At 38.6% G+C, this 24,183-nt stretch overlaps 1 protein-coding gene across 1 annotated transcript in view; it reads left to right on the forward strand.

Moving 5' to 3' along the window:
• Positions 1 to 3,188: 3,188 nt before the first annotated feature.
• Positions 3,189 to 24,183, forward strand: part of LOC139730718 (integrin alpha-9-like) — a 119,185-nt gene continuing 98,190 nt past the window's right edge. The window contains exon 1 of the mRNA XM_071641584.1: positions 3,189 to 3,406. Coding sequence (XP_071497685.1) covers positions 3,231 to 3,406 — 176 coding nt within the window. The 5' untranslated portion in view covers positions 3,189 to 3,230. The remainder of the gene's footprint in view (positions 3,407 to 24,183) is intronic.

Below are 24,183 nucleotides of genomic sequence, written 5' to 3' on the forward strand. Positions count from 1 at the left end.
TGAACACCGAGCTGGTGTTAAATTTTCGGTGCTCATTTATGGTGTTAAATTAACACCTACGGGTGTCATTTCCAAATTTTAAACTGTTTTTTGAAGAGCTTCTTAGTAACTGCACTTCTTGTTGATTTTTAATTCAAACAAGACGATCAAGAATTTTACATTAAAATACTAGATTTTTGAAAAAATGTGAAAATAAATTTACACCAAAGTAACACCAGCTGGTGTGGTCTCTTATTGAAGCTGGACGGGTGTTAAACCATTGATATTAACACCAACAAATATCAAATCAACACCATGTGGTGTCATTTTTGAATTAACACCAGTACAGTGTCAAAATAACACCAGGTACAGTGTCAAATTAACATCACGAAGTGTCAGGTGAACACTTTTCAACACCATCACAGTGCATTTTTAACACCTGTGGGTGTGGTCCTCTATTGAAGTTTGATCGGTGTTAGATTTAACACCCGTGGTGTTAAATCTAACACCGATGTTTTTACAGTGTACGAACAGCAAACTTGTCGTAAACGGCGAATGCAAGAGGATGATATAGGGAAACGTGGACACTGAATCTCCATGACACTTACGATCGGACCCATGATAACATTCACTTTCTCTTCAATATCATTATTGTTTCTTTTTTGACTTGTTTAAGGTATTCTGTGGGGCAATGGCTCCACTTTGATGTATCGAAATAGTTATAACTATATATCCACACAAAGTGAATAGAAAAATTAAGCAAACTGATTCAGAGTACGTGCATCGCTGTATCAAAGTTAGAAATTCTGAATAAGTATACATGTGCACACAGCATTTATCTGTGCCTAACCAATTTATAACTCCTTTCACTTTGCCAGCTTTGTTCGGTTGATGTTCGGAAGATGAATCGCGTGAAACTCTATAGGAAAGAAACCAAGCACCTAATGCAGGTCTACTGTAAATAATGTGTTATGAGCAGTAACATCAGAGTTCACTGGAAGTTAATCTCGTTTGCTAAAAATCCACCAGGCATTTGCATACAAATATAACAAAGAGAAACCTTCAGACAAAGAAAGAGATGCCGGTAAGGATATAAAGATGGATAGATAGATCAATGGATATATAGATAGATAGATAGAAAGATATATGGAAAATCAACAGACACATAAAAGCGAAGGGGTTAACAACATAGACGTTGAAGGGGGGGGGGGGGGACGCGAAGCAGAGCGAAAAAGTATGGTGTTTGATAATTACAAGGACGGTATATCACATGCAAGCACCATGACGGCCTTAGAATCGCAAAGCAACAAATAACAAGAACTATATTACGAATGCTGCTAAATACGGCGTTATGTATATACACTGTCGTATGGTGTAATGATTCACTCGCAGTGTCACGCTCCACATAACCATAATGTCTGGTGGTTGAGAACAATCCACAAAGTGTAAATAAAATGCTATTATTCATTTTCTGAAGGGTTTTATTCACAACATTTTGTGGTACTGAAGGAGCAAATGACATGCCCATTATGAGTATATTATATCATGAGATAACATCATTACACACTCTCAACGCACCCTTCATTCATTATTTTCCTGTGTAGTAAAGCAACAATATTTCGGCATTTGTGGTACTTTTCACTTTTTACAAATATTCAAAGTGGAACGGTATTTTAACGGTGGTATATACGATATTCATATACCCTGTGGCCACAACACTAATGAGTTATGCATTTATTCACTTGAATATTTGTATACCAGAAACTCTCGTTCAAAAATAGAAAAACGTCAAAGATATTCTAAAAGATGCCATTCAGTGTGATACAAGTGGACGACCAACACACATATAAACTACCAAAAAACTATATACTATATACGTATAAATTTCTCGAAGAAGAGAAGGAGGAAAGGAAGAACAAGTTAGATTGTTGAAAGAATGTACGTAGTACATATACATGAAATCGTATCTCCATCATAGCCTATACAACGAGCCATGTTTTGAGACCTATTCATCGCGGATAATTTCTTCTGCTGCACATCAGAAGTGGGGCACTAATAGGGTTTCTTAATTGGCATTGTTTAATGCCTTTTTATCTGAGTGGGATTTGGAGACAGCTTTTGTAACTTCGTCTTCTAATAAATATTCTCTTTAATTCTTAAGTGTTCACCAGTCCCTTTAATTGTAATATATTCAATGCGCTGTCTTACTCTATAGGACCAAACAGGAGAAGGGGGGGGGGGGGGGGGGAGTGAAGCCGGACGTGGAAGTACCACCGTTCAGACCGGACATGCTGATGATTACTTCAAGTACGTGAAACGAGTATCAGAACATGCACGTTTACTACATGTAGGCCTAAACGAGTAGAAGTTTTGCCTTGCTCTTCAAAAATAGTAAATATAAGCCGCTCAGAAATAAAGACAATGTGGATTTCAAGCATGTATTTTATTAAGTCTTTCAATGTCAAGTCGAGGTAGCACACTTGTTCCAGCAATTATCTTCTTAAATTCAATTAGATCATCTTTTTGGCCAATTATTGTGCGCGCCACTGTATTATCTGGACGAGGAACTGACCACAACGTATCCGTGTGAGAATTCCGTGAAAAATACGACACATCCACCCGAAAAGAGAGATGACACAAATATCTTTTGTAGTCCCACATTAATTTTTTTCTATTTCTGCTTCACTACTTGCTTTTTCCCTAGTGGGTTCCAACTGACAGACCTATATTTATTGTTGTCTTGTTGACTGAGTTACACACTTCAGCGAGCACGATTGTAATGGTATAGGTACATAACAGAAGACTTCGTGTTTGGTTTCTTTGCGGAGGTATTGCGTACACGCGAGGTCCGCTCCGTCTGTTCCGCTCCGCAGTCTACTGATGGGCCAGTCGCGTCGTCAAACCTTGTCTCGCTCTCAGCCGTATAGCTCAGTGGGGAGTTGGTGGAGTTTGGACCTATCGTGTTGACACACTATAGTATCATTAGCTCATCAAGCGTTACAATCTTACTACACTGAGTCGGGAAGTCAGCACGTAAGCAATACTCATCTGGACTTGAATCTGTTGTCGTGTATTTTCCAGACTGAAGTTGTGTCCGTCGATCACGGGCGAACAGTCGTCGGGACATGTTAATCATACGGAATATGACGAACACTATGGCCAAACTTTCTGATGAAGAGTGTAGCAGGCGGAGGGTTTGCCTCAATGGCTCGTACCCCGGAACATTACGGGGATCGTTGCGGACTCCTTCCATGTCAGTGGTAGTGGTGGTGTTGGTGGCGTTACTTTCTATATACTCTGGCGAAACGTTTGGGTGCAATATCGATACTAGGATGCCTTACGCTACTTTCAACTCTGAACAACATAATCAGCCTGGAAGTTACTTTGGATATTCAGTGCTCCAACATTACAACAATTTCGGCTGGTGGTAAGATGTATAAAGTGTTTATTTAATAAAAGTTCAGATTTCCAACTTTTTGTGAGATGAGAAACCTCTTGTGAAATATGTAAGGGTATACATTCTATATTAAGAGGAGTTCGTAGTTTATTATTGATGAAAATTGGTTTTGAAATGGCAGAGATATCCAGAAACAATAAGGTTCTAATAAATGGTGGGTCCCACCTTTTATTAGGACCACTTTGTCTTACTTTTTTCTTTGATATCTCAGCCATTTCAAAACTGATTTTCATCAAATAAACTTTGAGTACCTCTTATATGCTATTTCAAAGGTGATTGTATCTCGCAAAAAGTTAAAATCTGAAGCCCCCATCGTATGCTTGATGTCGGGAATTGTCATTTAACGGTTTTTATAAAAAAAAACAACAACTTGTGGCTGCCTTGTAGTTCTGAGTGAGGTTGTTTAATGTCCATGATCATTTAGCACACAGTATCTCTACCTTCATTTCTCATGCAATGACTTCATTGCCGTTCTCTCTAGAAGTAATATTGCATGTAAAACAACAAATTCATTCCATAAACCTATTGCTAGTAATCGTACTGTCTGGTGTCTTGCTAGAGTACTATTTAAATTCATATTAAAAAGGCTCAATGTGTTGTCTTGAACTATCTAAACACTTACAAATTGCATGCACAGTGTGGAGATACATGCAATAAAGGGAATCGTGGCTGCATTTACTCATATCTCGAAGTATACTCGGTAGTCTTGCATGAAATGAACAAACTCTTCGCCATCGATTGTTTGCATGTGTTTTCAGCCAAACGAGTTTTATGTTGCTTTGTAATTTATGTAATGAACATTGGGGAGCTTACCAGCAATTGTATTCAGTCTATGGGACTATGCCCAACCTGGTAGTAGGCTTTGTCGTCTCTCTGCCCCCCCCCCCCAAAAAAAAAAAAAAAGAAAAAAAAAGAAAGAAGAAGCTGGCACTCAGTTTTGAACGTACCATCAAACTTGAAAGATATTGTCTGAGCCATAACACTCAAGAGCACGAGAAGAACTTACCACAAACACAAACAGGCAGGGTATTCAGTGCGAAATAGTGCGTACCAGTACATTATGCGGGCCCCTCCCACTCCTTCGCCAGATTGAGGTTACCCACATTCATTCCACTTATCGACAAACATGTAAACCCCAGTGCTTGACTGTTTTTTTTTTTCCGCTCATCGGGTTTGAGAGAAACAATGGTGCATACAAGCTATTCATCGATTCACTGAGAAACTATGTAGATAGCCGAGGAGGTATTTTACGATGCCTCACAATTCACTTTGTGCTAAAACCTGCCATCGGCCAGAAATTCCGTACTGATATGGCGATATATTAGTCACTATGTTTTTGTCCGCTTTGTATGTGTTTCGTTTTCGTCACAGAATGACTAGGTTGTTGCACATAACAAGACTACAAGTGTGTGAACCCCTGCTATTACAAATACCAGGGCAAGTCATCACCTTGCATTCCTCACACACTGCGATTGTGTACTCGAGACACCAAAGCAAACTGTCTGTCGTGGTGTACAATATCATCGCACCAATAGAACCCGCCAAAATGCACCATGCAAACTAAACAACTTGATCTCATTAGAAGGATCGCAGAATGCATAATGAACATAGTATTAAATTAGTGTAAATCCCGAATAAAGTGGCCCCACGCTTAAATAGCTTGGCATTATTACATTCACGTTGGATAGCTTTTGTTGAGGTGTCGAATGAACTATTCATGATTCATCTTTTCATGTTTCATCGTACAGTTAGAAATCGGTTATTCAAGTACATTTCCGTGTTATTACTTGCTGGTGTCTGCTATGTATTGGCAACTATTACGTTCTGTTGATTGGATATAATTTCATGTGGGTGTGTGGATTGGATTTTTTTGTTAGTTTTTTTTTTCAGCGGAAAGTGAAATAATGATAAAAATTCAGGCTTAAATATATGGTGAATGTCGATATTAAAATACCGAAAAAGTATACAGCGTATATGATATAAGAAGACATTTTCTGACATGAATTTTTTAATCGAAAGAAAATGGAAAAAAGAAAAACTTAAACCCACCCCCCCCCCCCCCCACACACACACACACGAAGAAAACATACCACTCGCAAAAACAATAATTGTTTCTTTTTTTCTAATGTTTCCTGGTAGAAGTGATATTGTAATTTGATTCTCGATTAGTTTTTATTATATCTGTCTCGTTTATCTCGCATTGTCTCCGGAACCCATCTCCACTTTAATAAGGTCTATTGTCTGGACAAGCTACACCAATGACATGCGTGGAACATGAGAAAATACTGACTCGATACCCTTTTCTAAAGAGGTCTCAAAACAACATTGAACGATAATTTTGCTGTGTTTGTTTAGTTATACGATCCATCGTAACTGGAGTATCAAGAGCGATATACTAGTAGTGAATAGTACGTGAAAATCATGTACATCGTGACATACTGGACGCACGATCAGTAGGCCTATACATGGGTATCGAGGAGAGTGCTACACGTTCGCATTCCCCGTTGCATAGCGTGCCATGCTTGAAGGAAATAAAACACGCCTTATAATTATATCGATCATCGTGAGAAATCAACGAAGACGTGATACCTGCAGAATGTATTTTATCATGTTATCCCATTGTTAGTGTCATTCCTGTTATAGTGGTCACTTTCCCGTCGTCTCTTTGTTTTTGTTTTTTATTTTAATCATCTGTGCACCGGTGTAAAATGTGTTTATCATATCAAACGTCTCTTGATAAAGTCGTCCTTATCCCGTTTACAGACGGGACTTTCAGTATTTATGAGAATAAATTCAAGTCATTGGTACAGCCTGGAAGAAACAGTGTGAAAAAGAACAAGTACAGTTCATCACTGCAGACCAGAGTTAATCTGTCCACCATATGTGCAGAATCAAATTAATGTATTCACATGGAGTTGACTGGAAGAATTTGCACTGGTAACTGGCTATAAAGTCTCCGATGTTTCTAGTGATATTTAATAACAATAGTTCAATACGTGAGAACACGTGGCATGGTGACTATAAACTGGACTGTTGTGAATGAAACTTGATATTATGAAAGCAGCGATATTATGACAAATACCACCACAGGGAAACTCTGGCCGTTTGTATGTCTCACTTATTTTGTCCATATAAAACATGTAAAACCAAGTCATTACCCAGGAGGTATGTTGACAAGTACTGTTGATAATAATAATAATAATAATACTAATAATGATGATGATAATAATAATTATGATTATTATCATTATCATGCTGTTAAAGAAGTGAAACGGAACAAACGATAGAATGGTATTTCTAACTGCGCATATCTTAAAAACTTTGGACCTTACCTAAAAAATGACGTGCCATATTACGCAGCCACCTGAGCGGTGACCACAGCTGATGTCGTATAGATTTATTGTTTTCTTTCAGAAAATTGAGGTAACCTTTCCTTGAACTTCTCTAAGCACCAGACAAGTAAGCCAGTTCGATCGTAAGTAGGTAGTTCATGTGCACATCTCCCAAGATGGAGATAAACCTCAAATTACGCGTGGTTTGTGTGGATGCAGAAATATAGGTATATAGAACACATGGATGAAGTTTGAAGAAAATTGGACTATCCTTTCAAAAGTTCCGATTTTTCGGTGCCGCCATCACTGGATAAGAAGACTACATTACATTATGTAAACAGTATGTGACGTCAGTTGAAATGGACATGATGGATATGAAGGAAATTTAAAGAGAACTGAACATATTTTCATTTTCCAGCATGGATGAAAGAGCAATGTGCATCTCTCTTTCAGAAGGCAGAGGAATGATTACCTTCAACATAAACGAGTTGAAGGAATGTATAGTTTCATTAAATATTGTGACATCACGAATTGTTGTCTTCTTATCCAGCACTGTAGATTATGTAGGTCTACACTCTATAGTGGGTCTGAAGCAGTATGCTATCACGTTAGTCCCACCTACGCAATGCATTCTTCATTATAGATACGCTAAAAATCAACAATGTTTTCTTTGACACTCGTAACCAAATGTTAGCAGTTCAAAGTCGACAGGTCAAAACGTGTCTCCCACCAGGAGGGTATTATGCTTGTCACATACAAGTGTAAATTGATTGTATATCAAACAGGTGGTTGCATCGCTCCAGACAATTGGTTTTGTAGCTACCTCATTGTAAAGAACATAACCATATAAGGCATTCGATCGATGATCATATTGATCACTTGCTCCACCATTGTATATTCTATTGCGAAAAAGAAAAAAAAAGTAATCACTTTCTAGGTTACTTTGCTATACGCGGTGCTGTATTCGAGCATCGCATGCATGTATATACAGTAATTTGCACTGTGTAGTCTTCGCTTCTTACACTACTTTGCATGATTAATATACCCATTGCTCAGTCCGTCGTGCGCTGCTAATCAATAAGAATTGCTGTTTATTTGCAACGAGGGACGAACGCTATTTCCATGCATTGACGAATGTGATATATACGTACTTGTTGTGAGAAACACACAAATGAAAATTCAGGACAACGTTGATTGCAGCTCTTGCGTACGTGTATGATATGCCCATGCATGATTATTTCCAGTTGAAGTCATCAATGCAATGAGTGAATACTGCTTTTAATTTACGTGTCCTAAATAAGGCCTACATAATTATGTGGATTCAGTGAATGCGAAAACACCTAGTAGAACACGTGTGTGAAGTTGTAGGAAAATCAGTCAATCCGTTCAAAAGTAAATCGCTGAATGATAATAAACTATTTACATTTGGTATGAGAATAATTACCGATTATAGACCAGCGAAATGAAGAAAATGTGATGATTTCGAGATTATCATTTCTGCAACATTTTTTTTCCCGAGGACGTGATGGATCAAACAAACAGCGTAGTGAGAGTTTCATGAAAATCTGACCTAAATAATATAGTTATGACTTCTCAAAAATGAATTACACGTAGTTTCGTAAAAGTGTGATATATGGCGAGGATCACTATGATATGCGCAGTGCATGTTTCGATTGTTCAGTCCCCGCGAGGAGATATCACACAATACCCCCTTGGTCCTCACAAATTTGTCTTTAACCTATTTACAAATCCTCAGCTTATGTCTTGTTTCACAATTCATTTGAAGTGAAGAAATGTTAATGCCGTTTGCAGATGATTCTAGAGTTGTGAGGAATTAGCAACGATGATTTCAAAGGGGATTATAGTTACTTGATAGCTATATAGAATATTGACGAAAACTTGTTTTACATGTATCATATTATCCGTTGCAAAGAGCAGAGAGGTAGCCTTCCTAGAAAGAACAAACCCTTGTATAGGGTATTGTGAGGCTCATATGATTTTGCCAATCTTGATAAGGACCAAGATCTTTTTTTTTAAATACAATAAGTACATGTAAAAGAGAAACTTATTTAAATTACATGACGTATATAGTTTCGTTCGATCATAAAGAAACCTGCAATATCACTTTCTCGCACATTTCGTTTTATCAAGTGAAAGTTGAATTGAAATGAAAATGGAGTTTCTCTTCAGGGCTTTTGATTCGTTAATTCCTACAACCAAATCCTGAGCTAACACGTTACACATAATTGTAGTGAATAAATGAGGACTGCACAATGTTGTTATCTCACAGGTATTCCTTGTGGCATTCTTTTTATTCAGTTCAGTTTAATTCAATTCAATTCGATTTTATTGTCCATTCTGGTAAATTTGTTTTGTTTGCATCCACAGTTAGAACCCATCGGAACATTATTATTTGTGCATACAGAAAAAAAATGACATTTTGCAGAAAGGGCTATCCAGCCCATGATTGGTGAATAAATCGATACAAAATACAAAAATGCATATCGGTATAATACAGAACGCAGGCATAACAGAAACATAGACACGATAGACGTACAAAAGATATCTAATAAATCACCGTCAGAGATACATGACATTTGGATACCACTTCAATAGAGATTCATCCTTGGGGGCAATTTTGACGATTTCGATGTTGCGTTCGACCTTTTGACAGCCAAGACGAGTAAATGCAGTTACTGCATTGATTCTGTCTGTTACATCGTGGATACGTGATGTTTTTTTTTTGTACTTTTTTGTGTGGAGAAAACAAGAAAATAAACAGAACAAAACATGTCATAACAAATGGTTTTCTTTTCTTTTTTCGAAAAGGCGTTTAGAAGTACATTAGTGGCATTACTGCTCGTATCAAATGCCATTATCGTTCATTACTCCGTGTAACGAACGGTGTAAACAAGCTGCCTTCAGTCGGTGGAACGTGCCCAGCAGAGCAAGAAGTCTGACACCAAGTATTATTTACAATATTATCGTGCAGCATTTTCTCTCTCTCTCTTTATACACGCGACAAGAAGATCGGTCGACATGAAGTGAATTAACCTCGCGGTGCCTTTTGTGTTGGATTTTACCACAAAAGAGAAGACTTAATCTTGGCCCAAGGTTTTGGATTGAATGCGAAAAGCTAAATGTAGGTGAATATCATTCCCCTCACGTAGCTGTGTAATCCCCTGCGACGAAGGTCACCATTTTCACTTATTTTTGTCTGGAACATGTTCCAGGATACACTGACCTTGATACTTACACCGCTCTCTGTTGCAACATTTTAAATTCTGTCATCGTAAAAGGGCGTTACATTCCGCCAAGCGTCAGAAGCTTTATACCCCTTTAGACAGATACAGATAAAAATAGAGGAGAAAGTAAGAGAGAATCAGAGAGAATTGATAATGTATAGCGTGCATGATTGATTGTGTCATAGCTTTTAGGTGCCTACCAAATGAACTCGTGTGTTCACTTCACTGTTCATTAGAGCAGTACAGATTCCAGTGTACAGTATGACAGTATGAAAATCGTTCCTGCGTTGTAATGGCATTATCGGATACGGAAGAATGCTGTTGATCGATTTCCGTAATTTGCTCACAATACCAGCTCGTGTTTGTATGACGTGAAGGTTCGCGCTCGATCTGTTGACTCTCTCACTCTCTGTGATATATTTATATGATATTGTTTTTCTTTCCCTTGTGTGTGTGTGTGTGTGTGTGTGTGTAATAAGATATCGCCACAATTCGGCAGTTTGCCTACGAGTTGCTATGTTAGCTATTTAAAGCTGATGCAGTGGTCGTCGAGAGTGTTATGATGTGACCATTTATAGGCGTTGAAGCCAAAAACAACGACATATTGTTTGTCAATGAGCGTGTTTCTACTGAGAGCACCTCACATCCCTGGCATCGCCACGAATTTTGTCCAACGCAGCACCTCGTATTTTACGACCACTCGAGCTGTTTCTTCTGAGCGATAAAATACGAGGTGATGCAAAGGTGACGTGCAAATGCGGCGATTCCGGAAGTCAGGTACTTTTAAGTCACAGATTTGGGTCACGCGCGCGCGATCCGAACCCTGCCTGCTTTGCTACAACTGCGTCGGCTATTTTTTGATTTGCCATTTCTCTTCGTCTTCCCATCCAATATACCCCGAACTAACATACTGGTATCCTGCCACTGACTGATGAGAAATCTTTTGAGATCGAGGGTCCAGTTGAGATTTTCTCAAGGCTGCGACATACTATAGTGTGGTACTCTCGCGATTCGAGACAATATAAAATGAAATAACGCGGTGTAAAATCAAGTAATTGATGAGGGCTTAGTAATGCAATAAGTTAGGCGAACAATAGACGATGAATGCCACAATTCACATGTAACGTAACGTATAGGGCCTATAACACATACACAAGCGAGTTGGTACAAACAAAGCATGATGCGAACACGGTCGCTGTGTGTACACACGTGTCGAAGGAGTGTGTGCGATGAACCGATTGAAAAGCGCGGGGAGAAATTCTAGACGTCCGAACACCACGAATTTCGCTACCCGGTGTGTTTCTACTGAGAATCGTCCTTCGCGTCACCACGCATCGACCACCTCAATAGATGGACGACGGAGCACCTCGCATCAGCCGGCATCGGCCACTACCCGATCTGTTTCTACTGAGGAAAAATTCGAGGTGTCACCACGCATCGGCCGGTATCGGCCGGCATCGGCCGGTATCACCACACATCGGCTGACATCACCTCGAATTGTCGTCGCTCAGTAGAAACACGCTCTTTGCAATCCACTTTCAGCATCCATGATAAACGAGCGTGACTTGACAAGAACGGAGCATGGGAATTATAGCAGTTTGTTATGAAAGACCAGTATTTCCTTTGAAACCTGAACAAGAAAAAGCTTAAATAAAGGATTTCTCTGTCTACTCGAAAGTTACTGTTGAACTGTTTCATTTCTATACGTAGTGATAATGGAAGGTTTCAGGAAATTAAGGTACCATCAATACTTCATGCACTTTCACACACTTACCTATGCCCTCCTTATTACAAAATGTTTCTCAGATTTTCATATTTGTTGACAAAACTCTGCTTTTATTTTCAATGCAGGGGAGTGTTCGTAGTAACTGTGTTCTGAAAAGGAAATCAAAAATCGACATGTCTTCGGGAATCTGAAGTGAATCCTGATAAACTTGGCTGTTATTATACCTCGATTGGCTAGACAGCACTCATATCAGTCTCTCGAAGAGAGAAAGAGAGAGAGAGAGAGAGAGAGAGAGAGGAGATGAGAGACTGAAAATATCCATGTTACTGAGTTTTACAATTGATATACGCGCAGCATCATTCAAACAGAAGAGCTAAGTTTCATTGCGGCTAGATATAAGTGAAGAAAGTTGTACAATCTTCTGGTATCGTGCCTTGATGAAAATGTGATGTCAGTCGTAGTCGTGTTTGCAAATTAGACGCTCTACAATCACGTCATTGCTTTCAAACCTTCCATCAGTTTAAAAGAGTGAACATCTGATAGAATAATGAAGTTGCAACTCCTCCGACTCTAAACAGAGTCGTGAAATGTTGCATAATTTCAAGCCTAGAACAACCCGATGAAGGGTAAGCTTTCTTTCTACGGGTATTGTTTTCAGATATGCCATGTATAGTCCGACACATTTTTCTCGGTTTTTTCCTTCCGTTCTATAGTACAATGTACATTCGATGAACAGAATGTGTTTGCAAGACCAGAAAAGGCAGTACAATATGAATTTCTAAGGAAAGTTGCAGTTTTTACTGCTTGACCATGTACAAAGCTAAGTAGAGTTTTGCTGCTAATTAATTGGAAGAAATTTAAATATGAAAGTTTCGTCGCGGCATAACAACACTTCCAGCTTCAAACCTGTGGCATTTTCCCTCCGTTCCAAACCATATACCTGAAATACTGAAATACTGAAATATACCTGAAAGACGTAAAGGCGTTTAAGTTTTAACGCAGCTCCAAGTGATGCTCCTTGTCTAACAACATGATTTAAGTTTTGCTGTATGCCTAAGCAAATAAATGACATGTCTCTTACTATCTGTGGCATGTAATCATCAATACACTCCCTGGGGATAAATATATTTCCATGATTTAGATAAGGTATTCTGTGCTCCACATGTTTTCATTCAGAAAAAAAAAAAATCTATCCTGGATATCTGGTGTGATGTGCAAGTTTCAAACGCTGAAACGTCGTCAGCGTTCAGTTTCCATCCAGAACCTCACGATTCCGTTGTATTGGTAAAGATAATTCACAGAATATCATCCACGTAATATACCCCCATACCCCCAAGCTCTATATAGACATACTTCCCCATGTAGACCCTCTATTAGGTCTGTGGGAACTGTATATGTGTATACCAGCAAAACTTTCAATCCGGGATATCATGTGAAGGCTCTTGATGGTTGGGTGGAGGTCAGGTGTACGTATATTACGATGTTACGCACAGACGTGAAGCTCACACTGCTATTATTTTATCAGTCATGTACATGTATGTGGTTTCTTGTCGTTTTCTGAACCTTGCGTGACAGCCTCGTTCACATTAAAAATGAATGTCTCGCTGATTGGAGACTCACAGAAGGAAGTTTTTTACATAGGCCTGTCCTTCCATGAAGTATCCACTACAATCTACATGGTCATCATTTAATATCATTAGTTACGGAACCGCTCCGTCTCACTCTCACCTTCTTCTTCGTAAGTGCCGTCGGCGACTATGGACCTCCATTCTGTTCTGTTCATGGCAGCCTTACTACATGCGGCCACACTCTTTCCTGTCCACTCCTTTATGTTGTTACTAACTTACATCACACACTGCGCTTGCGTCCTCTGAATCTCCTGCCTTCTGGAATCCCTTCCAGTACACTTTCAGCTAAAGATAATAATGATAATAATGATAAATGAATAGATAAATAAGTACAGCGTGAATACAGTGTCGAGTATAGTAAGTTTATGTTGATTTACCCGATTGTGTACTGAATAAGCGGATACGTTTGTTGTTTATGATTGAGGCCAGAGATATGTTCATGTGTATCATAATATCCAGTAGCCTTTTTATCAAGGCGCTGCCGGTTATTGAGATCATTAATGTAGATAAAATTCCTTACCTAAGACTTGAAAAGCAATTTCACGCCATGTTAGCGCAAATAAGGGCAGCAAGTTTAGGCAATTTAAAGAATGATATAAATGTAATCAGAAATTGAATAGAGAATCATTTAGTAAATTTAAAGTTTTGTATGCTTTCACCAAAAAGTGATTTAGTTGCAAACGGACAGAGGCGATGGTGTCATAAATCTCACTAATCTCCATGTGCTTTGTCCACGATGTAGAAATCATGTTTTTGATCAGTAATAATATATATCAAGTACAACTTTTTTCTCCCTGAGGCTATTTTTATTATCTTCGCTTAAGATTATTCCAGCAAGAAACTTTGATGTGAAAATGTATTTTCTTTACATATTTTAAGTAAAAAAGAGTTGAGATTTGAATGCATGGGATATTCATGAGGTCGTGACGTCACCACCTCATTACATGTAGGTTGCATTTGTGGTTGCTATTTGGTATCATAACACACCTCTTTTATAATTTTTTTTTTTGTATAAACATCACTTTCTGAACTTAACTATATTGTAGATCCGATTTTGATGATACCTGGATAATTTTACAGTAGTTGTCTGATTTTACTCATTTATTAAAACCAACTATGTATAGAGCATAGTCCTTATAGTGTAGAACTGCTAAATGTTGAATTAAAATTTGGAAACAGAATGGACTCATGATATAAATTATCGTGGTCAATTTGCAGATTACGATATAAATGTCGGAATTACCTCTTCAAAATATTGAAAATTTTCCTTCTAAGTCCCAAATGAAATGCGATTACATGCTATGAAATTATTGCATATTCCTATTATGTTACTCTAAAATTATCAATTTTTACAAAAACTTCGTAATTTTTACATATTTTTATATTGAATTTCATTATATTGAATTCATCGTGATAAGATGTCACACTGATTTTCATCAAAGGGTGGTGATGATAGGATTGTCAAAGACTAGTTTTTGACAATCAGAAGGCTTGCCTGAAGGCTACCCGACGTAACAAGTAATGCATAATAAGTGGATTCGAAATATCAATTTGTATTCATTTGGAACTGTAGGTTAACTATAAGTCGTATCAAGGTTTTCAGGTGATTATGAATACATATAGTAAAACCGGCCTTTTGCATTTCGACTATGGGGGGGGGGGGGGGGATTTCTGACATTATTCAGACGTGTATACACGTACTAGGTTAATAAACAGCATGAGGAACAAATAGTCTTCAGTAAATTAGTATAAGAGCATGAAGTACTGAAGTAGCTCCATGGTAAGAGCATCAGTTTTCAAGTTATTTGATCTTTTCCCTCACAATTTTCCATCTCCCTGCTCTGACCTCATCTCATTTTGAAAGTAATCAACCCCTCCTCATTCTTAACCACTATTTGAGTGGAACGCGTAAACCTTTTTGTGGGGATGAAGCTCGACAAGCGTAATTGAAGATCAGAGAGTATTAGGGGAAAGTGGTGTGGTGAATTTCTGTTTCGTAATGCATAGAAAGAGAGATGAATAGGAAAGGGCATGACAGTCGAAAATGTCAGTCTCTTGTAACCCATGTCTTTATGATTAAAGGAATGGTATAGTGGGACCCATTTTTTTGTTATTAGGACCACTTTGTTTTACTTCGTTTTTGGATATCTCAGCCATTTCAAAACCAATTTTATAAATAAGTACCAAATACCAAATAATTTTTGATGTCCAATTTTAAGAGTTTCTGCCATTCTATTTCTTTGATTTACTCTGCCAAGCAAACTCAGTATAAACATGGAGTGGTATTTCGCTTTATGAGATCGCGAACCAAATAATCAGTACTTCACCTATCTCTTCCTCCGCAGTGATATGCCCGTCCTTATAAGACTTGCGTCCATCTTAACACTTTCTATGAAAACAGACATCTCATGACATACTCCATTGCATCATATATAATATTAGGCAATACATACCAGCTTTGCATGCCTTGAAACCGTAGTTTGCGTATTTATTATGTTAGTTCGAGTTTACCAAGGAAGTGGGCCTCCCTGATTTTGCAAACAGGAAAATACGTAGGATTACTATTTTGTGTCCGGAAGTCCCATGATATATAGAACAATGTTTTCATCTTCCTCATAAACGCATACACTTGGACCTGTGTCGTTCTTCCACTACACTTTGGGTTACCAAGATACATTCACAGAACACAATAATTATACTTCCTCAGTACTATGTACGGTTTTGGCATTTCACCGAGCTGGTTACAGTTATTATGACATTCTGCTATATTTTCCATGCATGATGTTGTAGTTGGTTGATACATCATCGTATTTAAAGTGACAATCGGTTGTGACATGGAGCAAGAAAATAGTGATTGTGTCATGAAACAAAATTTTAATGATTGTCATGATGATTGATGCAATTGACAGTACACGTACAAGGAAAACAGATTCGTTCTTCGATAATGTGGAAATTTATGTTAAACTCCAAGTTTCAAAGAAATTGGTAATGATTTTTACTGTCTTCTTTTCTTTAGATAAAGGAGGATGTTGAAACAATGGTATCAGGAGTTGTTTTCTCCCCAGCTTGGTACTCTGACCGTCGACTGTATAGATTGTCACCATGGAAACTATAACATTGTTTGTACGAACTGTGAGAAAGACACTCAAAATACTTTCACTCTACTTTCAACAGCGTCATTATCCAGCTTAGAAAGCTTTATGCCGGCTGGTGAAACCGATGAAAGCGATAGTGAAATTTTGCTGGTTTATGTTTTTCTTTCGTTGCTTTTTTTTTCACCACAATACCCCATTTATTATACTCTTGCAACGTTTAATTCGGCTGTGATAGACCGCTCATATAATAGACTTGCTTTAGACTCTCTGAATTGTATCGTCACATTGAGAGAGTTTGTTACTTGAATATGTTTCAAATACTTTCCATGTTTCTGCTTTTATAAAACGAAAGTTCGAGCAGAGGATCACACACAACACTACGCTCTTGTCATCGGCACGAGAGAGGGGAAAATAGAATTAAGGGATACTGCGTGTGTTGTCCCATTTATTAAACAGATAGTACTTTGAAACCTTCAGATACAGAAAGGTTGATTATTTTTTGTTCCATTTCATTTGAAAATATAACAGTTAAAAAAATACATATCATATACATAACATTTGTCATAAATGTTCATGCATGTGCGAAACATATTCCATGAAAACAAAAATAATCATTCCATTCATTTTAAGGCAGAAATCAAGCAGAAAAAAATAGGATTAATTGTCCGGTCAATTTCTTTTTAACTCCAAAAAAAAGTACATGTGTAATTATAGGCAAATTAGCCAAGTACTAAAAAAGAAAAACAGAAAATGGAATCTCTATCATATTAAAAGAACAGCAACAACAAACAAACTCTCTCATACTATACTCTCATATATTTCCAAGTTAACACACACACACACACCCACACACGCGCGCGCGCGCGCACCTGTGTGTGTGTGTGTGTGTGTGCATGTGTGTGCATGATTTTATTTTTCACGCTCATATCAAAGAATACGATTATGCTACAGAGTTCAAGGCAATTCAGGTTTGTTTTTATGCCTCCGCCACGAAGTGTCGCCGGAGGCATTATGTTTTCGGGTTGTCCGTCCGTCCGTCCGTAATCAATTTTGTGGACAGCGTATCTAAAAAATTGTTAGAGGTATCCTAATGAAAGTTATATGTATGAGTGGGCGAAGTTGTGCCTATCAACTATTGGGCGCACATGCTCAAGGTCAAAGGTCGAAAGATCAAGGTCAAAGGCTCAAAATTTTATTTCCCCTATATCTATGCAATGCCTGGAGCTATTTACTTGAAACTTGGTGTATACATGAACTACCAAATAAAGATTCCCTAGAGAGAGCTTTGAGTCATGAAGTCAAAGGTCAAGGGTCAAAGGTCAAGTGAAAATGTTAACATTCCACTTTTTTCTCCATATCTCACAAATATTTCAAGGTATCTTCATGGAACTTTGTATATATATGAATGTACTGACTGGTAGTGATAATGTAGGGAATTTAGGGGTCATGGGTCAAATGTCATGGGTCAAAGGTCAAGGTCAACTCATCAAAATGTCATTATTTCTCTTTTATCCATGCAATGCCTGCAGGATATTTTTCTTGAAACTTAGTGTATGCATGTATTATCCAATACAGATTCTCTTGGAAGTTTCTTGTCAAAAGGTCAAAGGTCAAGTGAAAGTGCTAAATTTCACTTCTTCTTTAAACTTATAAAAGGGTACAAAGTTAGGTACAAATCCTCAAATCCCCAAATGCCTGAACTCTTAGACAGTATATCCATTCATCCGAATAAACCTAGTTCAAGGAAAGTGAACACTCAATGCATTTGTGACAAACCTGTCATTTTAATATTTTGCCAGTCATGTGAAACTGTCATCACACATTGTCAAGACATTGTGCTATAGACCTATTTGGAGAACCATGCATGCATTATGGCGGAGGCATACCAGTCGCCATAGCGACATTTCTAGTTGCTTTTGTTTTTCTTTCCCGCTCAGGTTGATTTCAACTTGAATAAATTTCTGAAATACACGCGTGTTTATTTGTGCTTGTTGTAATGGTATGTGCATTTGCGTGTGTGGTTATACACAGAATTTCATTACTAAAATACGTAATGCGAAGTGAAAATCTTGAGCGAGGAGGACTTTGGTGCATGGAGTGCAAGACCAGACAAGATACTTGATGGAGATATTGTGTTGACACACACACACACACACACACACACACGTCTAAACCATATCCTTGTCATCCTATATTTCTCTTCCTTTATCCGTTTGATTGATTGGACGATCTCTGTGCATGAACGTGACGTTGGAAGCAGCATGTACGGTGGAAAGACCATGACAACAGTGTACTAGTATATTCTTCCTGGTATACCGTGGGAGTTAGTGTATTCAACGGTCTCTTCGTATAGTTGATCATGAGAAGTACATTGTTGCAGCAGTGCAACATCGGTAGATACAAACTAAGAACAAACACAAATCTTATTCTCTAACCATCCGGTCAATTATATTGAACAACATAAAGATCCAAGATGTGTCGGTAATGTGTGAGTTGGGCGATGAAACCAATGGAAATGAACTCTTTTTTTTTTTTTTTCAACGATCCAATCAGATTCCACCTCCCTGATCCAATGCTGATATGAATATCGCGCGTTACCAGACACGATCCTATCTACTTGCAATATAATGGTGCATAACTCTTGTGGCATCGCACTTATCTGTTCGCATGAGTACATCCTAACTGTGCTGTATATATTACGTTTGAAAATAAGAGTCAATTGAGAATTAGAGCCCACCTTGGAATCCGGTTCGTTGAAATCGATACCTCTTCCTGATTATCTGCTGTTTCAGCTGGACCCGAGTACTAGTATAGTAGGATAATCTGTGCAGGAAGTACTGGCTCTGTCATGACACAAAATTGATTATCCTTACTCTTTGTGTCTTATGTATAGTACCGCCATCAAAACTGTTCAGGAGAAAACAAAAGCAGGTTTCCACTTTACGTTGTTTCTTCATTTAATTATGTATCATATCCTAGTTTCATAGAGATGAACGGCAAGTTTGTTTTGATTTGAGAATACACAGAGACACCTATCCGTTAAAAGATCACCGAACAATTTCGTCAGTGTGCAATCGCGAGGACAAACTGGCCCAATCGATTGCCGTAATATTTCAGTATGTGAGTTTATAGAATGCGACTTTTTTTTTACAGGTGAATGGGAGACTTTTGGGATATTGATCAGTTTAAACATAATTATTGATACTAGACTGTTCCGAAAAAAAAAAGCGGAATCATTACCAGTTCTCTTACGGTATAGACCTGCGATATTGATAAAACCGCTACCAGCATTCTGTTCATCTATATCTTTTCTCTTTAAAGCCAACTTTAACGTTGTTTGGTATACGTGTATAATACTTCATGGTTATTGTAATGCAAGTTATTTCTTTGTAGACCCACGAAATTGCCACCCGCAAAAAAGAAAGAAAAGAAAAAGAAAATGGAATGCAGAAGTCAGTACTCAGTCATGTCAGTGATCATGAGAAGCAGATTTTCGGTTCCTAAAAGTTTTATACACTCAAGTTGTTACTAGAGGGTAGAATGATTAAAGGCTGTGATGGCCATGCAGTGGAATGGTTTGACCGACTTTAGTAGATATTCTGAAGTTGAGAAAAGCCCTGAGATCCTGTTTTGACAACTGATATGAAGACTGACATGAAGGAGGGAAATAATTGCGTGACCTGTTATCGTGTTCTGTTATCTCATATCCTTTCACGTCGAAGTAGGCCTCTGTTTAGTGTTCAAAATTCATTATGTGTGTTGTAAAAGTTGTACCATACTTCCTGTTCTTGTTTTTTGTTAGTTATACGCAAGTTAGTTTTATCTGTTTTTCCTCATTCTCGGATTTTTTATCAAGACTTTTAAAAAGAGATTGTCATCCAATACTAATCTTCTGTACATTAGCCCGAAAAAGGAGAAATCACATCCAACGATTTGGTGGGCAGACAATGGAAGAAACCGCAAGTCTTTGTATTGAGCGGGAAGCGATTTTACACAGTGGATGTAAATTGAGAAATTGTGTAAAGTCCCGAGGGAACGGAACGCGTGAATAGCGTCAGAAAACGTCACATGTTATTTATTCGGATCATAAAGAGGTACCTTTCGTCCAGAAAATGAGGTTTCAGCCTTTCATTATAATTGCTCATGTTTTTTCCCCTTCCACTCTCCTTGGAAGTGATTTCAACCACCTTTCCTGAAATCCTATCAATACATCGCTTTATGGCCTGCACTTTCTTTCTCAAACTTGACTTTGTACATATTTGACCGGCGGGGAAGGAGGCTGCATTCTTTGGTCCAATGCCATTTTTCGTGTTTTTTCCCCGTTTCTTCAAGAGTAAAGTTTTTTTGCCCCATGAGTGGCCTCTGGTACAAATTAAAGCAACCTGTAATTTGTCATGTACTGTTCGTCACACAAGAGTTCGACAAACAAGGACGGCCTTCCGCAGTGATGTTATTGACAGGTCTTTGTACTTGTGAGTTATGTGTTGGTGTTTCACGCTTTGTTGGATATTTTCCGTAGGGAACCAGTGAAGGTTGCTTGAGTAAGAAAGATGGGTGCTTACATGTGGTTCATCTCCACTAAAGGGCTTTTTACACTTGTAAAATTTTGCTTAGCCCCGGACCAACGGTGGGGCTAAGGGGGGGGGGGGGGGGCCTTAGCCCCACCGTTGGTACGGGACTATCCTTAGCCCACTTTCTGTTTACACTCGTTTTTGCCAAAGTGGGCTAGCCCCACCGATAGTACGGTACTATCTGGCCCTGCAAAATAGCAGGGGTTAGCACCGCAATTGCGGTGCTAGCACCGCAATTGCGGTGCCAAGCAAGTGAGTGTAAACAGAACGAAAAAATAATCCTGGGCTAAGCGACGGAGACGAAGTCCGACCCTCACTGACCAATCAGAAACGAAGTAATCAAGTGCTGCCGGTGCGTGCGTGTACGTGTACAGTACACAGCGTAATTATGAATATTCATGTGGTTTGGAAAGTCCGGGGCTAAGAAATACGAGTGTAAAAAGGTCAGTTTTCTCCTTAGCCCCGGACAAGAGATAGTACGGGACTAATTGGCGAGTGTAAAAAGCTGAAAAAATTGGTACGGGACTAACGATAGTCCTGGGTCAGAGAAAGTCCGGGGTTAAGAAACACAAGTGTAAAAAGCCCTTTAGAGGAGGTATTAGTATTTGGAAAATGCGTCATTTTCTTTTCTTTACACGTTTTCATTTGACAATATTGCATTTGGCAAACTTATATATTAAGCTAATAATTTCCGGACAAGAGGAATAACAGTGATGAGGTTGTTCACAGCAGTTGCTATGGTAACAACTGGTGCTTATACAATGCCGACGAAAGTGATTGCTACAGTTGTGTTAGATATTTCTATTCTTTTGCCTATATCGCAGGGGCGGATCCAGGAATTTCGTAATTGGGAGGCGCCTTTACAAAATTAAAGGAGGGGGGGGGGGACGCACGCCCCCTTCATTTTTCTCTTTATTTCCTTCGTTTTAAAAAAATTAAGGGGGGCGCCCGAGTGCACCCCCACCTGGATAAGCCACTGTATTGTGTCGTCAATATGTTGACAAGCTTTTTCAAAATCATTGGTGGTTAAGTTTGCGTTTGGCATTGCCAAATTTTACAAACAGTAACAAGAAAATGGTGACTAGTATTGTAAGGTTTGAGGGTTAATTATTCTTTATCTCATAATCTATTTGCACGATAATTCTTGAAATCAAGCGCTGCAGAAAATGTTCAGTGGTCAAGAGTTTACATCAAAGACTCTATCTGCACATGAAATTTGTGAAATCTGTCGGATAATGGTGGTTATTTCAGATACGAATAGATGTAATGTAGTTATGTCCACATTCTGACTAACACTGCTAAAATTGGAAGGCTGTGAGTGTGCACGGCTGTGCTATCAAACCTAATGATTTGGGCGTGTGGAAACGTGGCTCTATCATGCGATTAGACGCCCATTACTCTTTTTTATGTTAATCGAGTTTCGGCTAGCCCCATGTTGTAATGGGAAAAGCATTTTTGCAGTTGACCTCGTCCATCGAGAGGTCATCACTGCGAATGGTTTGGCGATAGGCAGAAGAATAGCCTGCCTTGTGAATGGAGAGAGATGGGAGAGAGGGAGAGCTTGAGAGGATGGGAGGGGAGGGAATGGGTGATGAGGGTAGAAAGGCACCTGTAGAATAATGTACTTCAACTTGGCCTCCGCGGCCCTATCGAGTGAGTCAGACAGCCCCCTTGCCACTTTGAATTTGTCGTTATATAGTTTGGAAGAAAAGCAGAATAGTGGGAGAGATTATTAACTTACCGCGAATCTCATTCAACACATTCAACACGTTCGTCATTAACATTGTTACGTTGTGCAAAATGGCCCATTCTTTTGCTGACCATCCAGTTCAGATACTGACTTATAGTTCCGTTCAAAAGTTTCCAAGCTTTCAGGTCGAATGACTAAAAGTTTGCCTGTGAATGGTTCGCCTTCAGGTGATCTTGAGGGAACGAGCAATTACACAAAATGAATGGCAATTGAAGTTAGTCATGCCGCATGTTGATCATCAATGGAAAATGAAAACGCAGTCGAGTTAAGTGTTCCGATGTATCTATAAGACAAAGAGAGATGAGCTGAAGCCTCAGAGTGGAGCAGTGTGAGACAATATTTGGAATGATGTGTCTCATTAGTTTGTACCGAATGACTGGTCAATAGATCTTTGAAGCTGCTTTAAAAAAGAAGAAGAAATAGATAACTATAGATAAATAGAAAGCTTACATACGCAACGGTTACAAAGATTGCTGTCGATTGAGGACTTTCCAAAATGTATTCAGACGCTGTTTGACTATACATACCTTGTTTTTTGTTTTTTTGTTTTCTTTCACTCATGTGGGAGGCATCTTATGGTGTCAAAGTACATGTATTTTGAATTCCATTTATATACGTTTACACTGTATTTTTGAAGTTTTGTTTGTTTTTATGCCTCCGCCAACGAAGTGGCCGGAGGCATTATGTTTTCGGGTCGTCCGTCCGTCCGTCCGTACGTCCGTACGTCCGTCCCGTTTTGTTTTTGTCGATATCTCAAGAACCGTGAGGTGGTTTTGCATCAAACTTGGTATGAGGGTATATCCTGGGGGGATAATACTTTGTTTGGATTTTAGGGTCACGGGGTCAAAGGTCAAAGGTCACAGGATATTTTGTGAAAAAAAGGTTGAAATTTCATGTTTTTCTCCATATCTCGCAAATGGTTCAAGGTATCTTCATGGAACTTAATATATATGCATGTACCGATGGGCAGTGATTATCTAGGGAAATTGGGGGTCATGGTTCAAAGGTCAGGGGTCAAAGGTCAAGGTCAACTCCTCAAAATATCACTGCTTTCCTTATATTTATGCAATGCCTGAAGGATTTTTTTAACTTGATGTATGCATGTATAACCCAATATATATTCTGTGGGAAGTTTCTTGCCAAAAGGTCAAAGGTCAAAAGGTCAAAGGTCAAGTGAAAGTGCTAAATTGCACTTCTTCCTCCATATCTCAAAAGTAACTCAAGGTATTATCATGAAACTTACATATTTATGCATGTTCTACCTAACAGTGATTCTCTTTGGAACTGTGAGGTCAAAGGTCAAAGGCTAGGTTTAGATAATACTATTTTACCATTTGATACTGAAATTATACTTTTTCTCAATACCTTGAAAATTACTCAATGTATAAACTTATAAACGG

Source organism: Diadema antillarum, unplaced genomic scaffold, assembly GCF_040938485.1.
Source record: "Diadema antillarum isolate AM-2024a unplaced genomic scaffold, OU_Dant_1.0 seq00000329_RagTag, whole genome shotgun sequence".
Classification (NCBI taxonomy): Eukaryota; Metazoa; Echinodermata; class Echinoidea; order Diadematoida; family Diadematidae; genus Diadema; species Diadema antillarum.